The sequence below is a fragment of the Ochotona curzoniae genome, unplaced genomic scaffold (genome assembly GCF_017591425.1).
Source record: "Ochotona curzoniae isolate NIBS_2020 unplaced genomic scaffold, NIBS_Ocur_1.0 scaffold_4701, whole genome shotgun sequence".
Classification (NCBI taxonomy): Eukaryota; Metazoa; Chordata; class Mammalia; order Lagomorpha; family Ochotonidae; genus Ochotona; species Ochotona curzoniae.
The window spans coordinates 18,549,008-18,568,558 of NW_024467122.1; the positions used below are offsets into that span (position 1 = coordinate 18,549,008).

At 39.8% G+C, this 19,551-nt stretch overlaps 2 protein-coding genes across 13 annotated transcripts in view; one reads left to right on the forward strand and one right to left on the reverse strand.

The window, feature by feature from the left end:
- The window catches only part of ERO1A (endoplasmic reticulum oxidoreductase 1 alpha), a 51,125-nt gene extending 36,120 nt beyond the window's left edge, over positions 1 to 15,005 (forward strand). For 7 of the 12 annotated variants that reach the window (XM_040968641.1, XM_040968640.1, XM_040968638.1 and 4 more), the window contains 7 exons: positions 2,069 to 2,095; positions 2,214 to 2,306; positions 3,006 to 3,252; positions 3,828 to 3,897; positions 10,542 to 10,628; positions 10,715 to 10,848; positions 12,080 to 15,005. In XM_040968641.1, coding sequence (XP_040824575.1) covers positions 2,069 to 2,095; positions 2,214 to 2,306; positions 3,006 to 3,252; positions 3,828 to 3,897; positions 10,542 to 10,628; positions 10,715 to 10,848; positions 12,080 to 12,140 — 719 coding nt within the window. In that variant the 3' untranslated portion in view covers positions 12,141 to 15,005. The remainder of the gene's footprint in view (positions 1 to 2,068; positions 2,096 to 2,213; positions 2,307 to 3,005; positions 3,253 to 3,827; positions 3,898 to 10,541; positions 10,629 to 10,714; positions 10,849 to 12,079) is intronic. The other 5 variants (XM_040968632.1, XM_040968633.1, XM_040968635.1 and 2 more) reach the window with 4 other exon arrangements.
- Positions 15,006 to 17,961: 2,956 nt separating this feature from the next.
- The window catches only part of GPR137C (G protein-coupled receptor 137C), a 48,775-nt gene continuing 47,185 nt past the window's right edge, over positions 17,962 to 19,551 (reverse strand). The window contains exons 5-7 of the mRNA XM_040969311.1: positions 19,350 to 19,475; positions 19,050 to 19,168; positions 17,962 to 18,139 (exon numbers count right to left, since the gene is read on the reverse strand). Coding sequence (XP_040825245.1) covers positions 17,962 to 18,139; positions 19,050 to 19,168; positions 19,350 to 19,475 — 423 coding nt within the window. The remainder of the gene's footprint in view (positions 18,140 to 19,049; positions 19,169 to 19,349; positions 19,476 to 19,551) is intronic.

Here is a 19,551-nt window from a genome sequence, read left to right on the forward strand (position 1 = left end):
ACAGAGAGGAGAGACAGAAAGATTTTCCGACTGCTGGTTCCCTCCCACAGTGGCTGCAACAGCTGGAGCTGAGCCAATCTGAAGTCAGGAGGCAGGAGCTTCTTCTGGATTTCCCACACAGGTACAGGGTGCCAAGGCCATCTTCCGTGCTTTCCCAGGCCACAAGCCTGGAGTTATATTAGAAGTGGAGGTGCTGGGACCCAGTGCAGTAGCCTAGTGGCAGGAGTCCTCGCCTTGTATGTACTGGGATCCCATATGGGCACTGCTTCTAATCCTGGCAGCCCCACTTTGCATCCAGCTCCCTACTTGTGGCCTAGGAAGGCAGTGGAGGACGGCCCAAACCTTGGGACCCTGCAATGCGTGGGAGACATGGAGGAAACTCCTGGGTCCTGGCTTCGGATTAGCTCAGCTCTGGCTGTTGTGGCCACTTGAGGAGTGAATCAGTGAATGGAAGAATTTTCTCTCTGTCTCTCCCCCTCTCTCTCTGTGTATCTGACTTTCCAATAAAATAAATAAATCTTAAGAAAAGGAAAAAAACCGAAGTGGAGCAGCTGGAACATGAACTGGCATCCATATGGGATGCTGGCGCTTACAGGTGAAGGATTAGGCAGTTGAGCCATCGTGTCGGCTGCAAGTATTACTCGGTTTTTATCCTCACCAGCTATAGGTAGAGGGCAATATCTTCTGTTCTGATATTCTTGCATATTACAAAATCAACAGTTCCAATCTTGCTACCACCATTTGTATAAACTTCTCTATTCATGACATTTGCTAGACTCTTGAATTACTTCTTTACAGAATAATTCTAAGTCAGGATTACCAGGTCTGGATGTATTAGCAGGGATCTTAGTAGGGCATAGATTATAAATGATGTTTTATGTAACATTTCCACTTCATTTACTTTTTTGAATTAAAGAATGGCTTGCAATACTACCAACCATAGACAGATAATACAGTTCCAATACAATTTTATGATTTTTCCTAATATAAAAAGCATATGCAGCTGGTGTTAATGAGTTATGCTTAATGAGTTATGCAACCATTTGTGATGCTGCCAAGCCACATTGGTGCTGGTTTTAGCCCCAGCTGCTCCACTTCTGGTTCAGCTACTTGCTAATGTACCTGGAAAAGCAGCAAAAGATGGCCCAAGTGTTTGGGTCCCTAACGTGTCTGGGAGACCTGGTTCCTGGTTCTGGTCTAGCCCTGGTTTAGCCCTGGTCATTGTGGGCATCTGGGGTGTGAACCAGCAGCCAGAAGATCTCCCTTCACCCCAGCCCTGTAACTCTACCTTTCAAGTAAATATAAAATAAAGCTTAAGTAAAAATGTGTATAAGTGGCCCTGGGTTTTCGTTGCCATAAATTGTTAATAAGGCCATGTGCTTTCCTAGTTGTGGCTGAGTCATGGTTTAAAGTCTGTGCTTTGGCTGCATAGAAAGCACTGCATGCAGGGAGTAGGCTTTTAGCCCCCAGGTTAGGACATCTGCTTTCCGCCTGGGAAGACCTGTGCTGGCTCCAGCTCCTGATGCAGCTCCCTGCTAACATCGGTCCGGGTGGCAGCAGGGCCGGCTCAAGTGCTTGGGTTCCTGGCACACAGGTCAAGGACCTAACCTAAGTACCTGGCTCTGCATCTGACCCTTGCCCAGCTCTGGCTGTGATGGGCTTTTGGGATCTGAATTGAGTGCCTGGCTTCTGGCTCTGACCCTTGCCCAGCACTGGCTGTCGCAAGGCGTTTGGGGAATGAACCAGCAGATGTAGCGTGCTCTCTCTCTCTCTGTTTTTCTCTCTTTGCTTTTTTTATGTCTTTGCCTTGAAAATACTTAAATAAAATTGGAAGGAAAAGCAAAAACCACTTTCGTAGCTCTGAGAATGGGGCTGTCTGAGGCAGTGCTAAAGGCCTCACGGCAGACTGAGCCAGAACTGTGTCCACACCACGAGCTTCAGTGCTGCCCTTGGCAAAGCTGCAGGCAAGACAGAGCCCTCAGATGAAGCATCTGTAATCACTGTTTATTAAAGACTTGTGTCTTTGCATTGTTAACAACCTTGTGACTTAATTTTTCTTTCATTTCAGAGAACACTTTTTACAGTTGGTTAGAAGGTAATTGGAAACTTCTAAACATATTTATATGATCATTTTCTCATTTTAAAGAGACATTAAATTAATTTTGCATTGAAGATTCACATGACATTTATTTCCCAATCACTGACTTTTCCAGGTCTGTGTGTGGAAAAAAGAGCATTCTACAGACTTATATCTGGCCTCCATGCAAGCATCAATGTGCATTTGAGTGCAAGATATCTTTTACAAGGTATGTGCCTTTTACTTTTGTTTTATTATACTTGCTTTCAGGTATTCTTAAAATCTTCTTGGTGCCGGTATGAATTGGGAAAAGACTGACCTGAATGAATAGCAGGCAATAAAAGTCCTTTCTTAAAGCAGTCATTAGGAATGCGGGCAACAGAGATAGAACTGAAGAATTGCTCTTAGCCGTTTCACCTGCTTTGAAAACACTGCAAGAGCACAGTGTCCCTCGTTGCAGAACCCATACAATTACATGTCAGCATCAGGCCTGCAGCTTCGATGGGGGGAAGCCTTCCTTGCAGCCCTGTGTGCCACGGCAGATTTTCATCAGAAATGCATTCCTTCTGGGATTAATGCCTTGTATCTCTTGGACACCAAAACACAGTAATATCTCTTCAAATTCACTAACAATTTTGAACAATAATTTTTAAATTGAATATTTAGGTATGTGAATGTTTATGTTCAGGAATTTGATTTTTGATAAAACCTGCTTTCTCAGTAACGCACTGAATTGATTTTACTTTAAGGCTGTGTTCCAGAAGGTAAGACGTGAGGGTGGAACTCTTTAAGGCTAAGCCATGAAAAATCATTTTTATGGTTTTAAAAAATTCCATATTTTAAAGTCAAAATAACATTAATCTCTACACCCGTAAGCAACCTAATTATAACATTCAATTGATAACACTTAATTCTTCTTTCCTCCCAGATACCTGGTTGGATAAGAAATGGGGACACAACATCACGGAGTTCCAGCAGCGATTTGATGGGGTTTTGACAGAGGGTGAAGGACCAAGAAGGCTGAAGAACCTGTATTTTCTCTACCTGATAGAACTAAGGGCTCTATCCAAAGTGCTACCTTTCTTTGAGCGTCCAGATTTCCAGCTGTTCACCGGAAACAAAATTCAGGATGCCGAAAACAAGAAGTTACTTCTGGAAATACTTCATGAAATCAAGTAAGTTATTTAAGTTCTTATATTTTCACAACTGTCACATTCAGAGATGTGTGACAAGTAGTATTCAAAATTTAATTCTGCAATAATCGTCTAGAGAAAAGAAACTAATTCAAAATTCATTAAAAGCTCTTTTTGTCCGTAGATGTCTTAGGATGAAAGTTTGTTTCTGTTTTGATCTGGGTACACAGCTTCTTAGCTTCCAGAACCATTGTTTCAGTGTTTGATGCTTGTATGATGTACATATTTGTTTGAATAGAAACAGAAACTTTGAAAAGTTTGCAGGAAATGCACATTCAAGTTCCATTTTTCATTACTTCATGGCATACCCTCTTACTGTGTTACACAAGTAGTATTAATAATGGGGATAAGAATGTGTTCTGGGGTATTCGTGTATGGATTTTACTGTATTTCTAATATATTTTACTTTCCACCCCGCTTTCATTATTTTGTTACCTATTTTAATTATTTACTATAATTACATGTAGATATATACATATAATAATTATGCTAAAGTACTATATTAGTAGCAGGACTTTTAATTTTTATGATATAACAAAATGAACATTTTGTTTCAGGTCATTTCCTTTGCACTTTGACGAGAATTCATTTTTTGCTGGGGATAAAAAAGAGGCGCACAAACTGAAGGTAACCAGTTTTGTGTTTCAGCTGATCCATTAGTTACCATGGCCACAGGTAGGGACGTGGAGCCCTGTGTGAGCGCCGGAGGTGGGGTGTGGAGCGCGGCCCCCGAGGCCGGGGCAGCGGGAGAGGTAACTCCGAGGGTGCGAGGTGCCACTCGGCCGCAGCAGCGGGCTTTGTGATCTGCAGAGTCGTTGGTGACTAAGAAATCATAATGCATTGAATATTTCTAAATCGCTCAGAGAGTAAGTTTTAAATGCTTTCTGCACAAAACAGTAAGTATATGAGGCAACGAGCTTGTTAATGAGTTTGTTAATGTTTGGACCCTTCTGCCTTTTTAATATCAGAGCATCACATTGCAATGCCATCAGCAAACACAATTATTATTTCTCATTGAAAACTAAGCCTATTTATGTATAGTCAACGTTTGTATACATCCTAAAACTAAATGAAAACTCGGAGTCAAGTCTTTTTTCTTCACCCCCTTGGCCAAAATGCAGTTCAAAAGCAGGCCTCAATTATGATCTGGGCTGTGTATTTAACATAACTGACTGTCTTAGTATTGCTGTTCACCTCAAAGATGGCTCTCACACTGCTGGTCCCATGTAATACACAGAGGTCATACGTTAAAGGGACGGGGCCTAATGAGCGACGCTATTAGTCTCTCTTTTGCTAAGGACAATTCTGAAATGGATACGAGGCTGGTCTAAGCGGTCCACAGGGGCCTGGGTACAGTGTGGTGTTCTGTTGTGCCTGTGATTCACTGGGAATTAAAGGCAGCAGGAGCATCAGCGTGGAGGAGCAGGTCTGATGGCTCACTGCATGGGTGTGGCTGCAGGCAAGGCCTTCTCTGAGTGTGTTTGTCTCAACATAGTGTAGATATTATGGTATTACTAGGAAGATTGATCTACATGATTTTATTGATTTGAAATGCAGAGTTGCACATGGGGAAAGAGGGAGAGGCAGAGAGAGGTCTTTAATCTGTTGGTTTATTCCTCCAGTGAGCTTCCTCCAGGTTTCCCATTTGGTCAGTGATCCAAGTACTTGGGTCACCCTGGGCTGCTTTCCCAGGCCATTGGCAGGGAGCTGGACCAGAAATGGAGCGACTGGGACTCCAACCATTGCCTATATGGGATGCTGGCACTGCAAGAGGTAGTTTAACCACCACTCGACCATCCACAGGAGCATGATTTTGTCATTAGGGGGAGTGACAGCTTCTTCTTTAAGGGATTTCACGTATTTGGGGGAGTCAGAATTACATCGCTGTGGTTTGTTACACAGCTGTTGGAAAGTAATGGCAGGTGGCTTTTAGTATCACCTGACTTGATCTGATTTAGTCAGATGTAACACTCTTGCTCTGTGTGCTATACTTTCATAACAAAAGAATCTGACTTTATGCAACTTGCAAATAAAAAAAAATTATTAATTTTCCTTTTATTTAGAAGTCTGAAACACAAAGAGAGGTCTTGCCAGGCTGTAACAGACCAAAGCCAGGAGCCGCAAGCTCAGAGTGGGTCTCCCACACGGCTGCAGACCCAAGTCATGCTGTGCTGCCTCCCAGGGTGCACACAGACAGGAAGTGGAGTTGGAAGCAGAGCTGGGGTTTGAAGCCCATGTCCCAAATTGCTTCTTAGCTGCTGCACCAGATGCCTTTTTGCACTTAGCTTATGCTGTTGGAGACTTGTTATTTTAGACCTCCCCTCTGCCTCCTACTTAAAGCCTTCCCGCTGCAAAAACAAACCTCAGTGCTTACATAAGCTCCCCAGCAGCTTTCAGGAACTTGAAAATGCGGGGGAAGATGCTTCAGTTGGACTTCTTTTTACCTACTATTTTCAATATGTTCTTATTTTTAGTTCACTGACTGGTTTATTGGAGAGTGTTTTGGTATAAAGCTGTTTTTAGATTGTGCAAATCAGAAATATTTCTTACACTGTTTTAATGTGATCAAAACTCTGAAATACTCATCTTTGATGTCACATGGAATATTATCTAGAGATTCTTTATTTAACAGAGAATTTTGGGGGCATCTTTTATAAGAAAAGTAAAAAGCGAGAAAGCATGTTAATAATAGAAATATATTTCTTAGCAAAGTAATTTCTGGTTAACATCATGGATTTGAACAGTGATAAGTTCATTTAAATAACCTGCTGTGTGTCCTTCATCCTCTATCAATGTAAGGTTAGAAATGGAAGGGCTACAGTTCAGAGGTGAGGGACTGTTTTTATGCCAAGGACCGTTTGATCATTTATAATGTCATTTGTGGGTCATATAATATTATCACCTTAAAAATCAGATGTATTGAATTTCAAGTCCTACCTGCAGTGATGTGGTAGTTCCAGGCCACATGGTTTTTGCTGGCCTTATGTGACCTGGTGACCAGACATGCTTGATTCATGAAAAAAATATTATTTAGGGTTAAGATATGAAGGTTTTGACCCAGTGCAATTGCTCAGTTGAATAATCCTACTCCCTGCAAGCTCTGAGATACCATGGGAGTGCCGGTTTGTGTCCCAGCTATTCCAATTCCAATCCAGCTCCCTGCTGGGAAAACAGCAGAGGACGGCCCAAAGCGTTGGGACCCTGCACCCACTCTGGGAGACCAGGAAGAAGCTCCTGGCTCCTGGCTTTGCATCAGTTCAGTTCTGGCCACTGTGGCCATTAGGGGAGTGAACCAGTAGATGGAAGATCTTTCTCTATTTGTATATCTGCCTTTTTAATAAAAATAAATAAATCTTTAAAAAAAAGATATTAAGGCTTATACAAAAATTTGAGAATTTGGTAATTAGTCAGTTGGTTTCATTGACTATAAATCTAAGCTTATGGCCTCATTGCATTTGAACAGTCTATTGACTGACTGCAGTTTAAAGTAAAGGCATAAATCTTGTATTGTTAAACAAGGAGAATTGGTAACAGATTTAGGTTCAGTTTTTTGAGATAATTTGGGGATATACTTAGGTCACTGGACATGGTTGTTATTTATGGACGTAATAGGGATCTTTTCCTATTCTGTATAGTGAATTTCTTTTTCTTAAATTTTTTAAAAAAATGATCTTACTTAGTTGATTAAGGTACAAAGGATCAAGGGCTACAGGAAAGTGGGTAATACTATTGTTTACACACTAATTCCATTTTTATCCCCTGTATCTGGGGTCAGGGTAGAAACAAAGGGAGAAGCCCCACCCAGCCTCCCACCCATCCCAGGTCCCCGATGTGAGGCATGCTCCGAGGGTCCTGCTCAAGCAGTTTTGATAGTTGAACAGTTCTGAATTGCTGCCAATCTCGCCATTCCAACGGCAATGAAACCTATTCAGAATCCACTGACTGACGTAGTCTCTTCATGGTTGGGGTTTTGAGATCAGCAGTTCAGTTGAAGGGATCTCCAAAGAAACTTCATCTGAGATGATCCCAAACCTGATTCTTGTGTGAATTTGCCAGTGCAGGGTCTGGCACATTCTGTCACCCCAATAAGCTTATGCACATGCTGGTGGTTGCAATTGCTGGGTCAATTCTGTTTCCAGCCGTGTCATCCACTTGAACCAATGGGTGTCCAGCTTGATTCTGATATAGTGAATTTCTAGCTTGTTAATTTGGTTCTAGTATATTAAGCTTACTTAAGCAGATAATCTATACTATTTTATATGCCCGGCTTTGATTTTTATGGTGTTTATTTGGCTGTTATAAATAGCTAGGCTTGTTCACCTTGCATGCCATACAAATTACCAGTCAAGTACTATCATTTCTAAGCATTTGGATTCAAACACTGCATTTAGACAATGTTTGCCTGAGCAAATAGAATTGTAAATACCAGGACCTTACAAAAATTTGAGTCTGTTAAAATTACACTTTTAAGGTATCTCCTGAAGACAGTGTATTTTTAGTGTCTATTGATTGTGAAATTATCATTGCCAAAAAGTCTCTATGAATTTAGTAGTACTTTTTAAGTAGGAGTTATATTTTATTGATCATAGCATTTATATCCATATGGAAATTTATAGTTCCCTTAAGTTTGAGCTAATTTTCTAACTACAGTCTGGTGCATACATGCACTTTCGTAGATCCACAGAAAACTGTTAATATCTCTAGAAGTTGTTAGTTCATCAGATGATTTTACTACTGTTATTGTTAAAAGTGTCTTTTTTTTTTTTTAAGTCCATGTCAAAATGCTAGTTTAAAGAAATGTCAACCTATACAGAATAATGTTATTGGGTAGTTTTATAAAGTAGGCTTAAAATTAGGATTACCTCTTATTGAACAAGTACAAAAAATAAAAGAGAATATTGCCCCCAAAATGCTAATTAGTAATTTCTGTTTTATATTAATAAGAATAAGAAATCTGGGATCTTATTATGAATCTTTTATTTAAAAGCTGAATAAAGCATCTGGGAAAAGTGTCTCCAGAGCCAACTGAGGTAGATTTTTTTTTCTTCTATTTTATTTTAATTCTATGGTACAGTTCCATATGCTCTGGGAATTTCCTATCCCCTCACCGTATTCCCTCCTCCCAAACTTATTCCCCATGTTATTACAATAGTATAGTCCTTCATAAGCATGCATAAGTCCATCATTCTGTTATTTATGTATGTGCTGACATTGCTGGTACGGCTGAGGTCGTCTTTTAATAGCAGGTTCCCATTGCTAGTTTTAGATTGGTGATGTGGTTCTCATTTAGTTGAGCCTAGTGTTTGGTTTATCACATTAAAAAAAAAAGACTATTGCTTCCCAAATTATAGGCCCATTGGTGCACTAGATGATCCGTATAAAGTTTGGAATTCTTTGTTAAGGCCAGGCCGGAGGAGTCACGGGATCATCAGTGATAATTTGCATGGACGCAAATGATGGATGTATTCTTGGCTTCCCTTCCCTCCTTAGATTCTGAAGGACATATTCTCCTTTCTGATAAACTGGTTGCATTTGCCTTATTACATATAAACTACAGTATACTAATGTTCATGGAAATGCACACATATATAAAAATATAGAAACAAAAAGGGAACACCAGATCCAACGTAGTGACAATGGGTGGGATTTAGCGCTCTGGGTGTGTTAATAGGAGACTCGTGCCTGCACTGGATGCGTCCTGTGTTGCATATATATACATATGTATTTTTTTTTCAAAGATTCATTTATGTACTTGAAGGCAGAACAACAGAAAGGGAAGAATTAGGTAAAGGGATATCTTTCATCTGCTGATTAACTCCCCAAGTGACCACAAAACTCAGGACTGGTCAAGGTGAAGCTGGGAGCCAGTCATTTCCATTCCAGTCTCCCACACGGATGGCAGGGACTCAAGTACTCGGGCCATCTTCTGCTGCCTTCCCAGGCGCATTAACTGGGTCAGAAGAGTAATTGCCAGGACATGAACTGAAATTGTTTTTTGTTTGTTTATTTACTTTATTTTTAATGATTTTTACATAGTTGAGAAGGCTGTATGTCCATGTGGACCACTGATTAGGGTGGGAAGGGTTGAGGAACAGGGGAAAGTAGATGAGATAGTTGCTTTTTTTTTTCCTTCTTCCCGTGTTTGGGGAAAGAGAGGAGAGAAGGGGAGAGGGGCTGTTCCCAGGAACCTACCTGCATCAGTACCTGGGGATGGAGGATGGTCACTCGATGTCATCCTAGGCTCCATGATGTGATGCATGTTCCAAGGATACTGCTTACGTGGTTTTGAGCATTTTGGGATGCTGTTGATTTTTGTTGTCCCACAGTTGAAGAAACCCTGCCAAGGTCCATTGGCTGACATGGTCCATCTTAGAGTCTGCTCAGAAGTGGCGCTCTTGGTATGGGACCTTGGCCTCCCAAGCAGCAGCTCAGCTCACGGGGCCTCCATACCTGCCTCATATTTTGTACGTGAATGGTATTGTTATTACCAAGAAGAAAGGTTGCAATGTAACTTGTAAAACTGGTGGCTTTTTTCCTTTCCTTCCTTTTTGTGGCAGCTGAAGCCCCCCAGCTCCCGTTCACGTGCCTCTGACATGGTTGTTAATCTTAGGCAACAGGACATTGTAATTAGGTTACTTTTGTGTATTATTTTAAAAAATGCCTTCACTTGAAAGGCAGAGAGCGAGAGTTAATGACAGAATGCTCCCCAAGTGACTCCTCAAGTGTCCGCAGCGATAGGGAGAGGAGAAGTGTGGGCTGAGGCTGGAGCCAGGCGCTGGGAACACAGTGACATGGGTCCTCACCGCTGCTCCCCAGGGTTCCCGTGGCAGGATGCTGGAGTCAGCAGCTGCTGCTGGGAAGTGAGCCAGGCACTTTAATGTGGGATGTGAGCATCTCAACCTGCAGGCCAGGCAGCCACATCCCGCCTTTCTGCATTTTCCCAGATGGTCTAGTTTTGTAGGCAGGCCTGCATTCTGTGTTTGCTTTGTAAGAGATGTCAAAACTTGGACAAGTTACCTCTTTTTTTTTAATCTTGTATTTTTAATTTATTCGATGTATATTACACTTGTATTTGTTTCTGGGTTTGTAGAGTGACTGTGATGGTATAGGTCAAGGTTCTGAGTCCAGGAACTGCTTAGTGGGGTGAGCACGACTCTGCTCTTTTCTTACCCACGGGTCATTTGCACAGCACAAGGCATCTAGAGAGCTTGGAAGAAAATGATTTCTAGTTGGCTGAATCTTAATAAAATCTTGTCACATTGTTTTTTTAGGAGGACTTTCGACTACATTTTAGAAACATCTCAAGAATCATGGACTGCGTTGGTTGTTTCAAATGCCGACTCTGGGGAAAGCTTCAGGTAAGCAAAGCTGTGTCAGTTCTATTTTTTTGTTTATCCTGTGCATGAAGAATTTTCTTATTTTTCATTTCTGATTTCTCTTGTAGACTCAGGGTTTGGGTACTGCTCTGAAGATACTGTTTTCTGAGAAACTGATAGCAAATATGCCAGAAAGTGGACCCAGTTATGAATTCCATCTCACCAGACAAGAAATAGTATCATTATTTAATGCATTTGGAAGGTCAGTTTGAATGTGTGGAAACTGATTTTGCTAGCCAGTGAAGCCTAAGGTAACATGTATATTCTCCAGTGAAAGTGGGCAAGGCATATCTTTACTGAAGTTATTGCACGACTAACTTATGCAACTTTCTAAAATGCCTCACGTGTGCAGACCTGCACGGCCATTTGATGATCTCCTTATCTTCATTTATTGACTTTCATAATTATGCCTGATTTAACGATTACATTTCAGTATTTATCTTACTGAGTTTTTACATGTTTTCAAGTTGTTTAATATCAATTTTGCTGTGCAGTACAGCTATTTCTTGAAGATGCTGTAAAAATCATGTTGTTTTATATAGTATATGTATATACATATGTATTTCTCTGTGAATTTACCATCCTATAAAATATTCATTATTTCTTAAAGAATTCTTTTCCGTCAGCATAACACAAAGAAAAGCACAAAGTAAAGAATATACATGAAAAAATTTAGTGTAGATGTTATTTGCTTCTGGCCTATCATATAAAGGTTTATAAAAGCTTTAAGGATTGTAATTCTTCATCTAGAAATTACTTGAGACTTGAAATAATCGACTTTCCAACTAACTTTTCTCGCTCCCACAACTGAGTTATGTGTTCCGTCGGCTACTTGTTTCGTGGTGGAGAAGACGGCTCAAGTGCGCTTAAAACAAATTCCTTATCTATTGTTTCTAGTTGGATAGCTTTTGATTGCTTGCACATTTACTAAACATGTTGAATTATTTTAAAAGATTCATGTTTATGCAGATGTAAAGTGATTATTTCCATATTCATGCACTTGGTACTTATATACTTTAAAATTACGCATAGGAACATATTGATGAATACATTTTAGCCTAAATATTTGAACACTGATTTATACTATTTTCTACTAAATACTTACATGTGTCATAGTACGTAAGTGCATGTACTTGTGAATACTTATACTGTATAAATGTCTTAATAATTAGGCATTCCCTACTCATATTCCAATACTTTCATGCTAGAATAACTGATTTATGTTATCTTGGTTTTATCATATCAAACAATAGAAACCCATCAGGGTAGAGTAAATGGTCGAGGTATCCTTCAATTTACTGAAATACCTTAGACTTTAAAAAATTTTCTATTTTATAAATACGCAAAATGAGTTCATTTGTACAGGGAAAATTTATATAAGATGGCTTCCGAGTCTAATTCTTTTTTTTTTTTTTTTTTTTTTTTTGTTACAGAATTTCTACAAGTGTGAGAGAATTAGAAAACTTCAGGAACTTGTTACAAAATATTCATTAAAGGAAACAAGTTGAAACGTGCCTGTTTCTGGACAGTGGAGGCCAAAGAGTGGATGTCATTCCAAGGCATACAGAAGTGACAGTCTTCAGCCAAACCTTTTATATAAAGCTGCTTTTGTAAAAGGAAAATTATATTGTTTCAAGTAAACAGTTTTTTTTTTTTTAATTGTACTAAGTCTGTATAATATTGTGAGTAAAAAGTAAACTTTGATAATGTGGTACAAATTTTAAAATTTAATAGTGGATAAAAGCAGGATTATCAAATACATGTATGATAAGACTACATAAATTATGTTTTAAGCCTTTTAAACTAGAGTTTCCTGTAAGAAAACATAATATAAATAAAACTGTGGTAAATGTGACAAGCCTTTAACGAAACAGCAGTGTGGCTTGAGCTGTGAAGGACTTGTAATTAACAGCTAGAATTTTTCAATTCATTTAGAGTTGCCAGGTTTAGCAAATCAAATTGCAGAATGCCCAGTTAGATTTGAATTTCAGAGCAAGTCTTTTTTTTTTTTTGAAGAAAAGTATGTTGCATGCAAAATTCGGAGCTTATTTATACTGAATTTTATTCACTGTCTGAAATTCAAATTTAACTGGAAGTCCTATGTTTTGTTAGCCCTAAAATATACTGATATGAAAAAGAACCACTTTTTGGGATTGGGTTGTTTGGGTGATAGAAAGGTGCAACAACAACAGAAAAGACACAGGAGACTTCCAAGCACGTGCAAAGCTGACAGAGTATATATTGTCACCCTAACTGAATACAATTTTGAGGAAGTCACATTTTGATATGATTTCAAATTTACAGAAATGTTTCAACCATAGTACAGATAATTTATTTACAGTTACAATTGTTCCTTTTTTGCGTTCTCCTTCCTGCTCTCTGTAGTTATGCACATATACTATTTTTCCCAACCCTTCGTTTAAAAGTTCCAGGATCATGCCCGTTAAACCATAAAAACTTCAGTGGATAACACTTACTAATTTTCTAAAAATGATTTTATCAGAAAACAAAAAAGTCCTGCAATGCTGGGACCATTATACAGCAAGCCTTAGAATAAGAAATTTCAAGTTCCAGCCTAAAGTTTTTGAGTCTTTATGTTTGATCTGAAACAGTGATAATTTTGGTGTTTTGTTTTTCAATACACAAAGTTTGTTTTCTTTGCCTCCTGAAAGCTGAACTGTATTTTTGGGAGGCTTTCATTAGTGAAAACTCTTTATTGGGAAAAAAATATTTAAAAAGGTTTCAGACTTAATATCACGTGGGAATTGAAGGGAAAAAGAAACCGTATACCTCAAATTCAGTGTGCCCTCTTTATGTCTTAGCAGGTAATGCATGTTGGGATGTCCCAGTGACAGGGAAGCGGGGTTTGTGTCTGGGATGGTTCAGAAATGCCAGTTTACAGTGCTGAATAGTTCTGTTCTTTGCGACCCTAAGGCTTGGTACAGTGCCAGGTATCTAGTTGGTATCCAGTACATCTTTGTTGGCTGCAGATGTTGAATGTGTAGTCGGGGTATCTTACGGGAATAATCACAAACCCTGTGTGACAGTACGTGTCCCGTTTCCCTTTTCCACTCATTTTCTCTGAATAGGGCAGGAGGAAAACAAACAAAAAACAAAACAAACCAAGAAACTCCCTGATGTCAGCCGGGCCTCTCGGAGGGCTGACGTGATGGCCTGCTCCGTAAGGACGCTGTGTTCTGGAGATACAGGCACACAGGCCTAGATGGCCATCGCGTGCACATACCTCCCTCACACTGCATGCCATCCTTGTGTTCTGTTTTAATAGCCCATCTTTTCAAACCCTATTCCTTTCACTTTGTCACCTCCCACTTGCTCCTTAATTAAAATCTGGTCTTTGGCTTTGCGGTTCTTACCAGTCTTTTCCTGTAAAGTCTAAAATCCTAATTCCGAAGCTGCATTCAAAGCGGACTCTTGTTTGTCCTCTCTTTCTGAGTTTGATGCTGCTCCCGTGTCCCTTCGGTAGCAGTGTCTTTATTCCCTGGCACCTGACACTGCACACACACCCCTGGGCCCCTCCTTTGTGGCCTCTTACAAGTTTCCCCTGGGACTTCCTGCTTTCAGTCACTCTCCCCCTTCTCACACTTGGGTAATGCCAAGGTAGTCACTGCTCAGCTCGCCTTTGTCCTTCACCAGGCGGTGGCACCGAAGGCTGCGTCTATCTGTTATGCTCCCAGAACATCCTCTGAGCTTGTGTTTCTTACTTTGATGAACTCCAGAATCATCTTTTTCTGAGAATTCTGGGCGCCTTCCTAGCCTCTTTCCCCCTTTCCTCTGGCATTTTACTGGTTTTCCCTTCTGATGTGTCACTCTTACCATTTGCACGGCTGTTACGGGCAGCGCAGAGCAGCAGCCTGCCTGCCGTCCGTTGTTTCACAGTAGTGCCGCGAGCACCTGCTCTTCAGTGACTTCCTGCACTGTCTAGGGAAAGACAGATTCCTTTGCTCCGTAGACAGATCCTTCTCAAATGCATTCCCCATCCAGTGTTCTGATAAAACAGACTTAAAAGAATTCTTCAAATGCCCCTACAGGGCCAGACCTCGCATCCTGTTCCTGGCACCAAGTGCCCTGACCATGCTGGTAAGGAGGAGATTGTAATGCCTTGCAGGCCCACTAGAAGCATCTCCTCCGTGAAGTCCCCTGACTTCTTTCATGTCATCACTGTAATTGCGACCTACCTCTATTATGACTGTACTGTACTGTTTTTGTATTTTAAAGCCTCCTTTACTAGAATGTGAGCTCCTTACGGGCAGGAAAAGGAACTGTTCATCTGGGCGTCTCCATGGCACAGCTGTTGGCTTATGGACACTTAATAAATGTTGAGTAAACTGTTTAAAGTGACAGCTGTCCTACATTTAAGCTGCTACTTTCACTCCAAATACCTTCCCTCTCTCCACTTCACAGGGAGTTCAGGAGGCTTCCGGGGAGGTGGCCTGGACTCAGAACGTGGTGTGCTTGGGAAGGGGTCCCACTTGAACAAAGGTCAGAAAAACAGCTGGGATTGTGTGCCAGGTCAGTTGATTCTTACAGTTCTAAGAGAAAGGAAGAAGGGTTATTATGTCACATGAGGATTTTTCTGAGCATTTGTAAAAAAATAGCATTAATGTTTTAAACTACTTGATATCTAATTGAGATATAATACTAAGTGATAAGACATTTGAATGCAGTTATGACACAGCAAAAGCAAGCTGCCGTGTGTACCTGCTGGGATTTTTCTCTGCGTTCACACTAGAGAAATCTTGCTATGGCATAAACGTAGGGAAGTCCACTAAAATGCAAAAACCAGACCTCCAAGTAAAAGCACAAATACTTTTATTTTTAACAGTTTCTTTTTTTTACAATTTAGTGAAACAACAAATCGGTACATTCATTGGCCACAGCTATATTTTTACAACCAGTTAAACTGATCATATAGCTGCGAAACACTGTTAAACAATAAAAAAGCAGCTATGCATAAAAAAGCCATTTTAGCTATAAATTACATCTTCCGTAAAATTACAACCAGCTATCAGTGAGTGGCAAGAGTTCCAGAATTAATGACCACTCATGAAATGATCAAAACCAACACTGCTAATCGCTGTAGGAGTCCACACGGTGGCAAAGGAACTCATTCTCATTAGTGAACCACGGACGAGCGGAAAACCACCAAGGTTTGAAATTGTTGTCATGTGCTTCAGCGCGGATGAACAGGGGACCGGTAGCCCTTTGATTTCATAAACAACTCCTCCTTTTGAGGCCAAACCTAAAGTGCTCCCAGTGCTTTGGAATTGGCAAGCAGAAACCGGGCCAGAATTTCTCTTTGGTGATGTATTGTGTGAGATGGGAATAAGAAAAACAAATGCAAGAATTTATGCTACTTAGAACAGTAAACGGGCAAATCTCAAATTTGGCAAATCGCCTCACAGCCGAAAGAACTAAATTTTATTTAAAAAAAAAATTAAAATACTCTGTTTATGTAGTCAAAGAACATCATCTAGGGAAGCCTTAATAGAGAAACTTTATCACCTGAAACCCCAAGGATTAGCAAAGACGAGAGAGATGTTTGTGGATAGCTCTCAATAATTAAATATCTCGGATTAATAGCAAAATAAACAGTGGGTATTCTGTAGAGAAAGCTAATAATAAGATGCAGTCCGAATATACTGCTACGTTAATATAATTTTTTAAAAATCTGGTTATGAGAGAGCTTACAACCAAATGCAAAATAACATAGATATGCTTCTGATTGAATTTGAACTTGCTACTATGGAAAAAAAGTTTATCTGGCTGTGCGTCGCCTCCTGAAAGGGCGGGGCATTACAGGGACATTAACAAATTCATCTTTTCCCCTCCGAGTTTCACTGTTGCACTTCTGTGAAGTTACTGCATCAGTTATGAAAAAGTTGAAAGATATTTTAAGTAAAACAACAGCTGTATTGATTCCAGTTCTGAACAAACAGACCAGCACACAATTATATGTAATTAGTTGTCCTTAAGCATGCTGTGACAACTTCCCAAACGAAGCCTGGTCCCTTGGCACCTTGAGGTATTCAGCATCTACTTTCCATATAGACACTGGTGGAAAGTGCATCGAAACATTCTGCATCATCAACGCTTACCACATAGAAATTGTTTAGATTTGGGGCAGGATATTCAAGTTGGTGTTAATTCTAAAAGTATTCCAATATTGTTAACTTCGGGTTTCTTACTTACCTAATTCATCCATCTACCCAAATTTTTCTTCAGTCAAATGTTGGAATTAATCTGAATTGAATTTAATTTGCTTTCCCCATTTGTAAGGTATAAAAGTGTGGACACTAAAGGAGGAATTGTGTAAGTATTGCACTTGAGTTCACTATGACTTATGATTTAATTTACCTGAGGACAGTCCTGATTCAGTGACATCAGGTTATCTTGTTTCAGATACATTGAGTGCGTTTGAAAATGTATTCACAGTTTAACTTAGAACTTTACATTTTATAAATCTTATGTTCATCTGTAAACTTGTTTAGTTCCAAGAAGTTTCTACCAAAATCTCCCTATGCAAAATCTCTATTGCTTTCTTGAAGAATCATGCTTAAATGATCACATATATATTTTCATCATACAAAATAAGGTGATTCTATTCAGAGGAGCCACACAAGTTTTACTGGTACGTTTTCTTCTTGAAGAAATGACTGTGGCTCTCCAGGGAACTTGCTTGTCATCGCTGGAGAGGATGACTAGTATAATTTGTTTAAAATGATTGTTTGATGAATCCAAATGAGTGTCTTAAAATTATACATAAAAGAACAGTCTTCAATGACATAATTTTAGTAGATTTTTAAAAAGAGTAACATTTTTATATCTTTATTTTGTGCACTGCTCACACTATAAAACTGTAAGTGGGTAAGAATTCCATACAGAGTACACCAAAGAATATACTGGCTTCGATTTATATAGGAAAACTATCCTCCAGTTGGCATACAGTAATGTTCCAGGGTGAACGCTGGAGTATGACTTTGGGGACTGCAGTGTACTCTTTCAAAACAAAGGTAAAAGTGCAAATTCGCAAGTGTGCATTTGATGCCCCCACGGCAACATGCTGGGAGGCCATCAAGTGCCTTCAGATCTCTCATTACTCCTCTGGCCTTTCCATCTTGCTTCATGTTACTGTGCAGCGACCAACAGTCACAGTTGTATTCTCCACCAGACCCAGCCACATGTCCAGATGTTGTTGTCATTTGCAACAGAGAGTGGAATGCTTATGTAGATGGCATTGGAACATGTTGCATATACACATGAAACACAATTCAAGAATCACAATTTGATAACGCTGTCAGTTTTGTGGTGTTACATATAAGCTATGGTGGTTGTTCATATCCAAATTACTACAAGTGAAGAGCAAAGGAGCAGTGTCTGTCATCGGTCCATTCAGGTGGGGGGTGACTGTGTAGCTGCTGCTGCCACACCCAGTCATGGTGCCATACCAGCCCAAGCTTTGTGGATTTGATAAACTGCAATAACAACAAGAAAGGGCAAAGAAGTCTTAACACTGTGATCAAAGTTTGTATCAAATATATTGAAACAACCGACTTTGCCAAAGGATGACTTTACATACAATTTAATGGTGTTGACATTGAGCCTAAATCAACATGTTACAAAAAAGAGGAATGAACTTCAATTAATAGGATTTATCACATAATGATGATGTATGTTTACTGTGTCCTAGGCTTATTTTAAGATATGCATACATGTGTACACACAAACCGTTTAATCTTCACAATGATCCATGAAGAAGGTTCTATTATTCCTATTTTATTTTCTTAGATATGCTTTTTTTTTTCTATCACCTCTAAAATAGAGACGAAAGATCAACTAGAAAAGATTAAGAGCCTAGTGTAGGTGAGGTTAGGATTGCAGAAAATGCATCAAGATGAAAGAATCGCATGGCTGGGAGTTAAGGTTTTCTCTCTGTCCTGATACGTAACTAATACTCGACTAGTTAAGGACCTGTAACAGTTCTGGGTCAAGGAGGGCACTTCCTACCTATCCAAGGTTTCTAGGAATTTTATCAAGAGTTTCCTGTTTCGAATAGCAGTGAGGATAAGGGCACAGATACATAATCTCTATAATAATATTCTTCCCCCACTGGTGCCCCTCCCCTCTGAACTAACATGGGATCCTGTAATAAAATGATGCCATTTCACCCTGGAAAGCATTTCTCGTAATAAAGGTACTGGATAGACATTGAGTTAGATGACTCTTTAGGTGCAGGTCCCGTCACAGGTGTAATGTCTACTGATTGGAGTTCCTGGATTTATATGATTTTATTTACATATATGTAAATTCATCCTTCATATTTCAGTTAAAACTTGCATTGTTTAATCCAACACTATTTCAGCATAAGTGCTTTGTTATATCTACCTTCCTTCCCTTGAACTTCCCAGTCTTGGCAAGTCATCATCACTGTCATAGCGTCTCGGATTGTCAAAGAAGTAAGCTCTGGAGCTGTAGCTGTGACTGTTTATCATGCCGGCAGGTGCCTGTGGACAGAGGATGTAAGGGTTTAATTTTCAGGTAGGACAAAAGGCTAAAATCTATAATGATTTTTAGTCTTTAGTGCTGATAAATAGAAAATCAATGTAAATGTTCCACAAAAAAAAAGGAAAAAAAAAAAAAGAAAATAAATAAGCAACAGCATTGGGGAATATTTTGATAGCATACCAAATTCTGGTTTAGTCTCTGTGCCCGGAAAAAGAGGACCACTGACCAGGCTGGCACATGTTCCCACAGAAAGAGGACCATTCCAAACACTATGTACTCTTCTCCACTTACGTCTTCCATGCGGGCCTGTAAATACAAGATGGCACAGCGGTTCATGTGTTTGTTTTCTGAGCAGGAATTCACAAGCCACATTTTCTTTCTT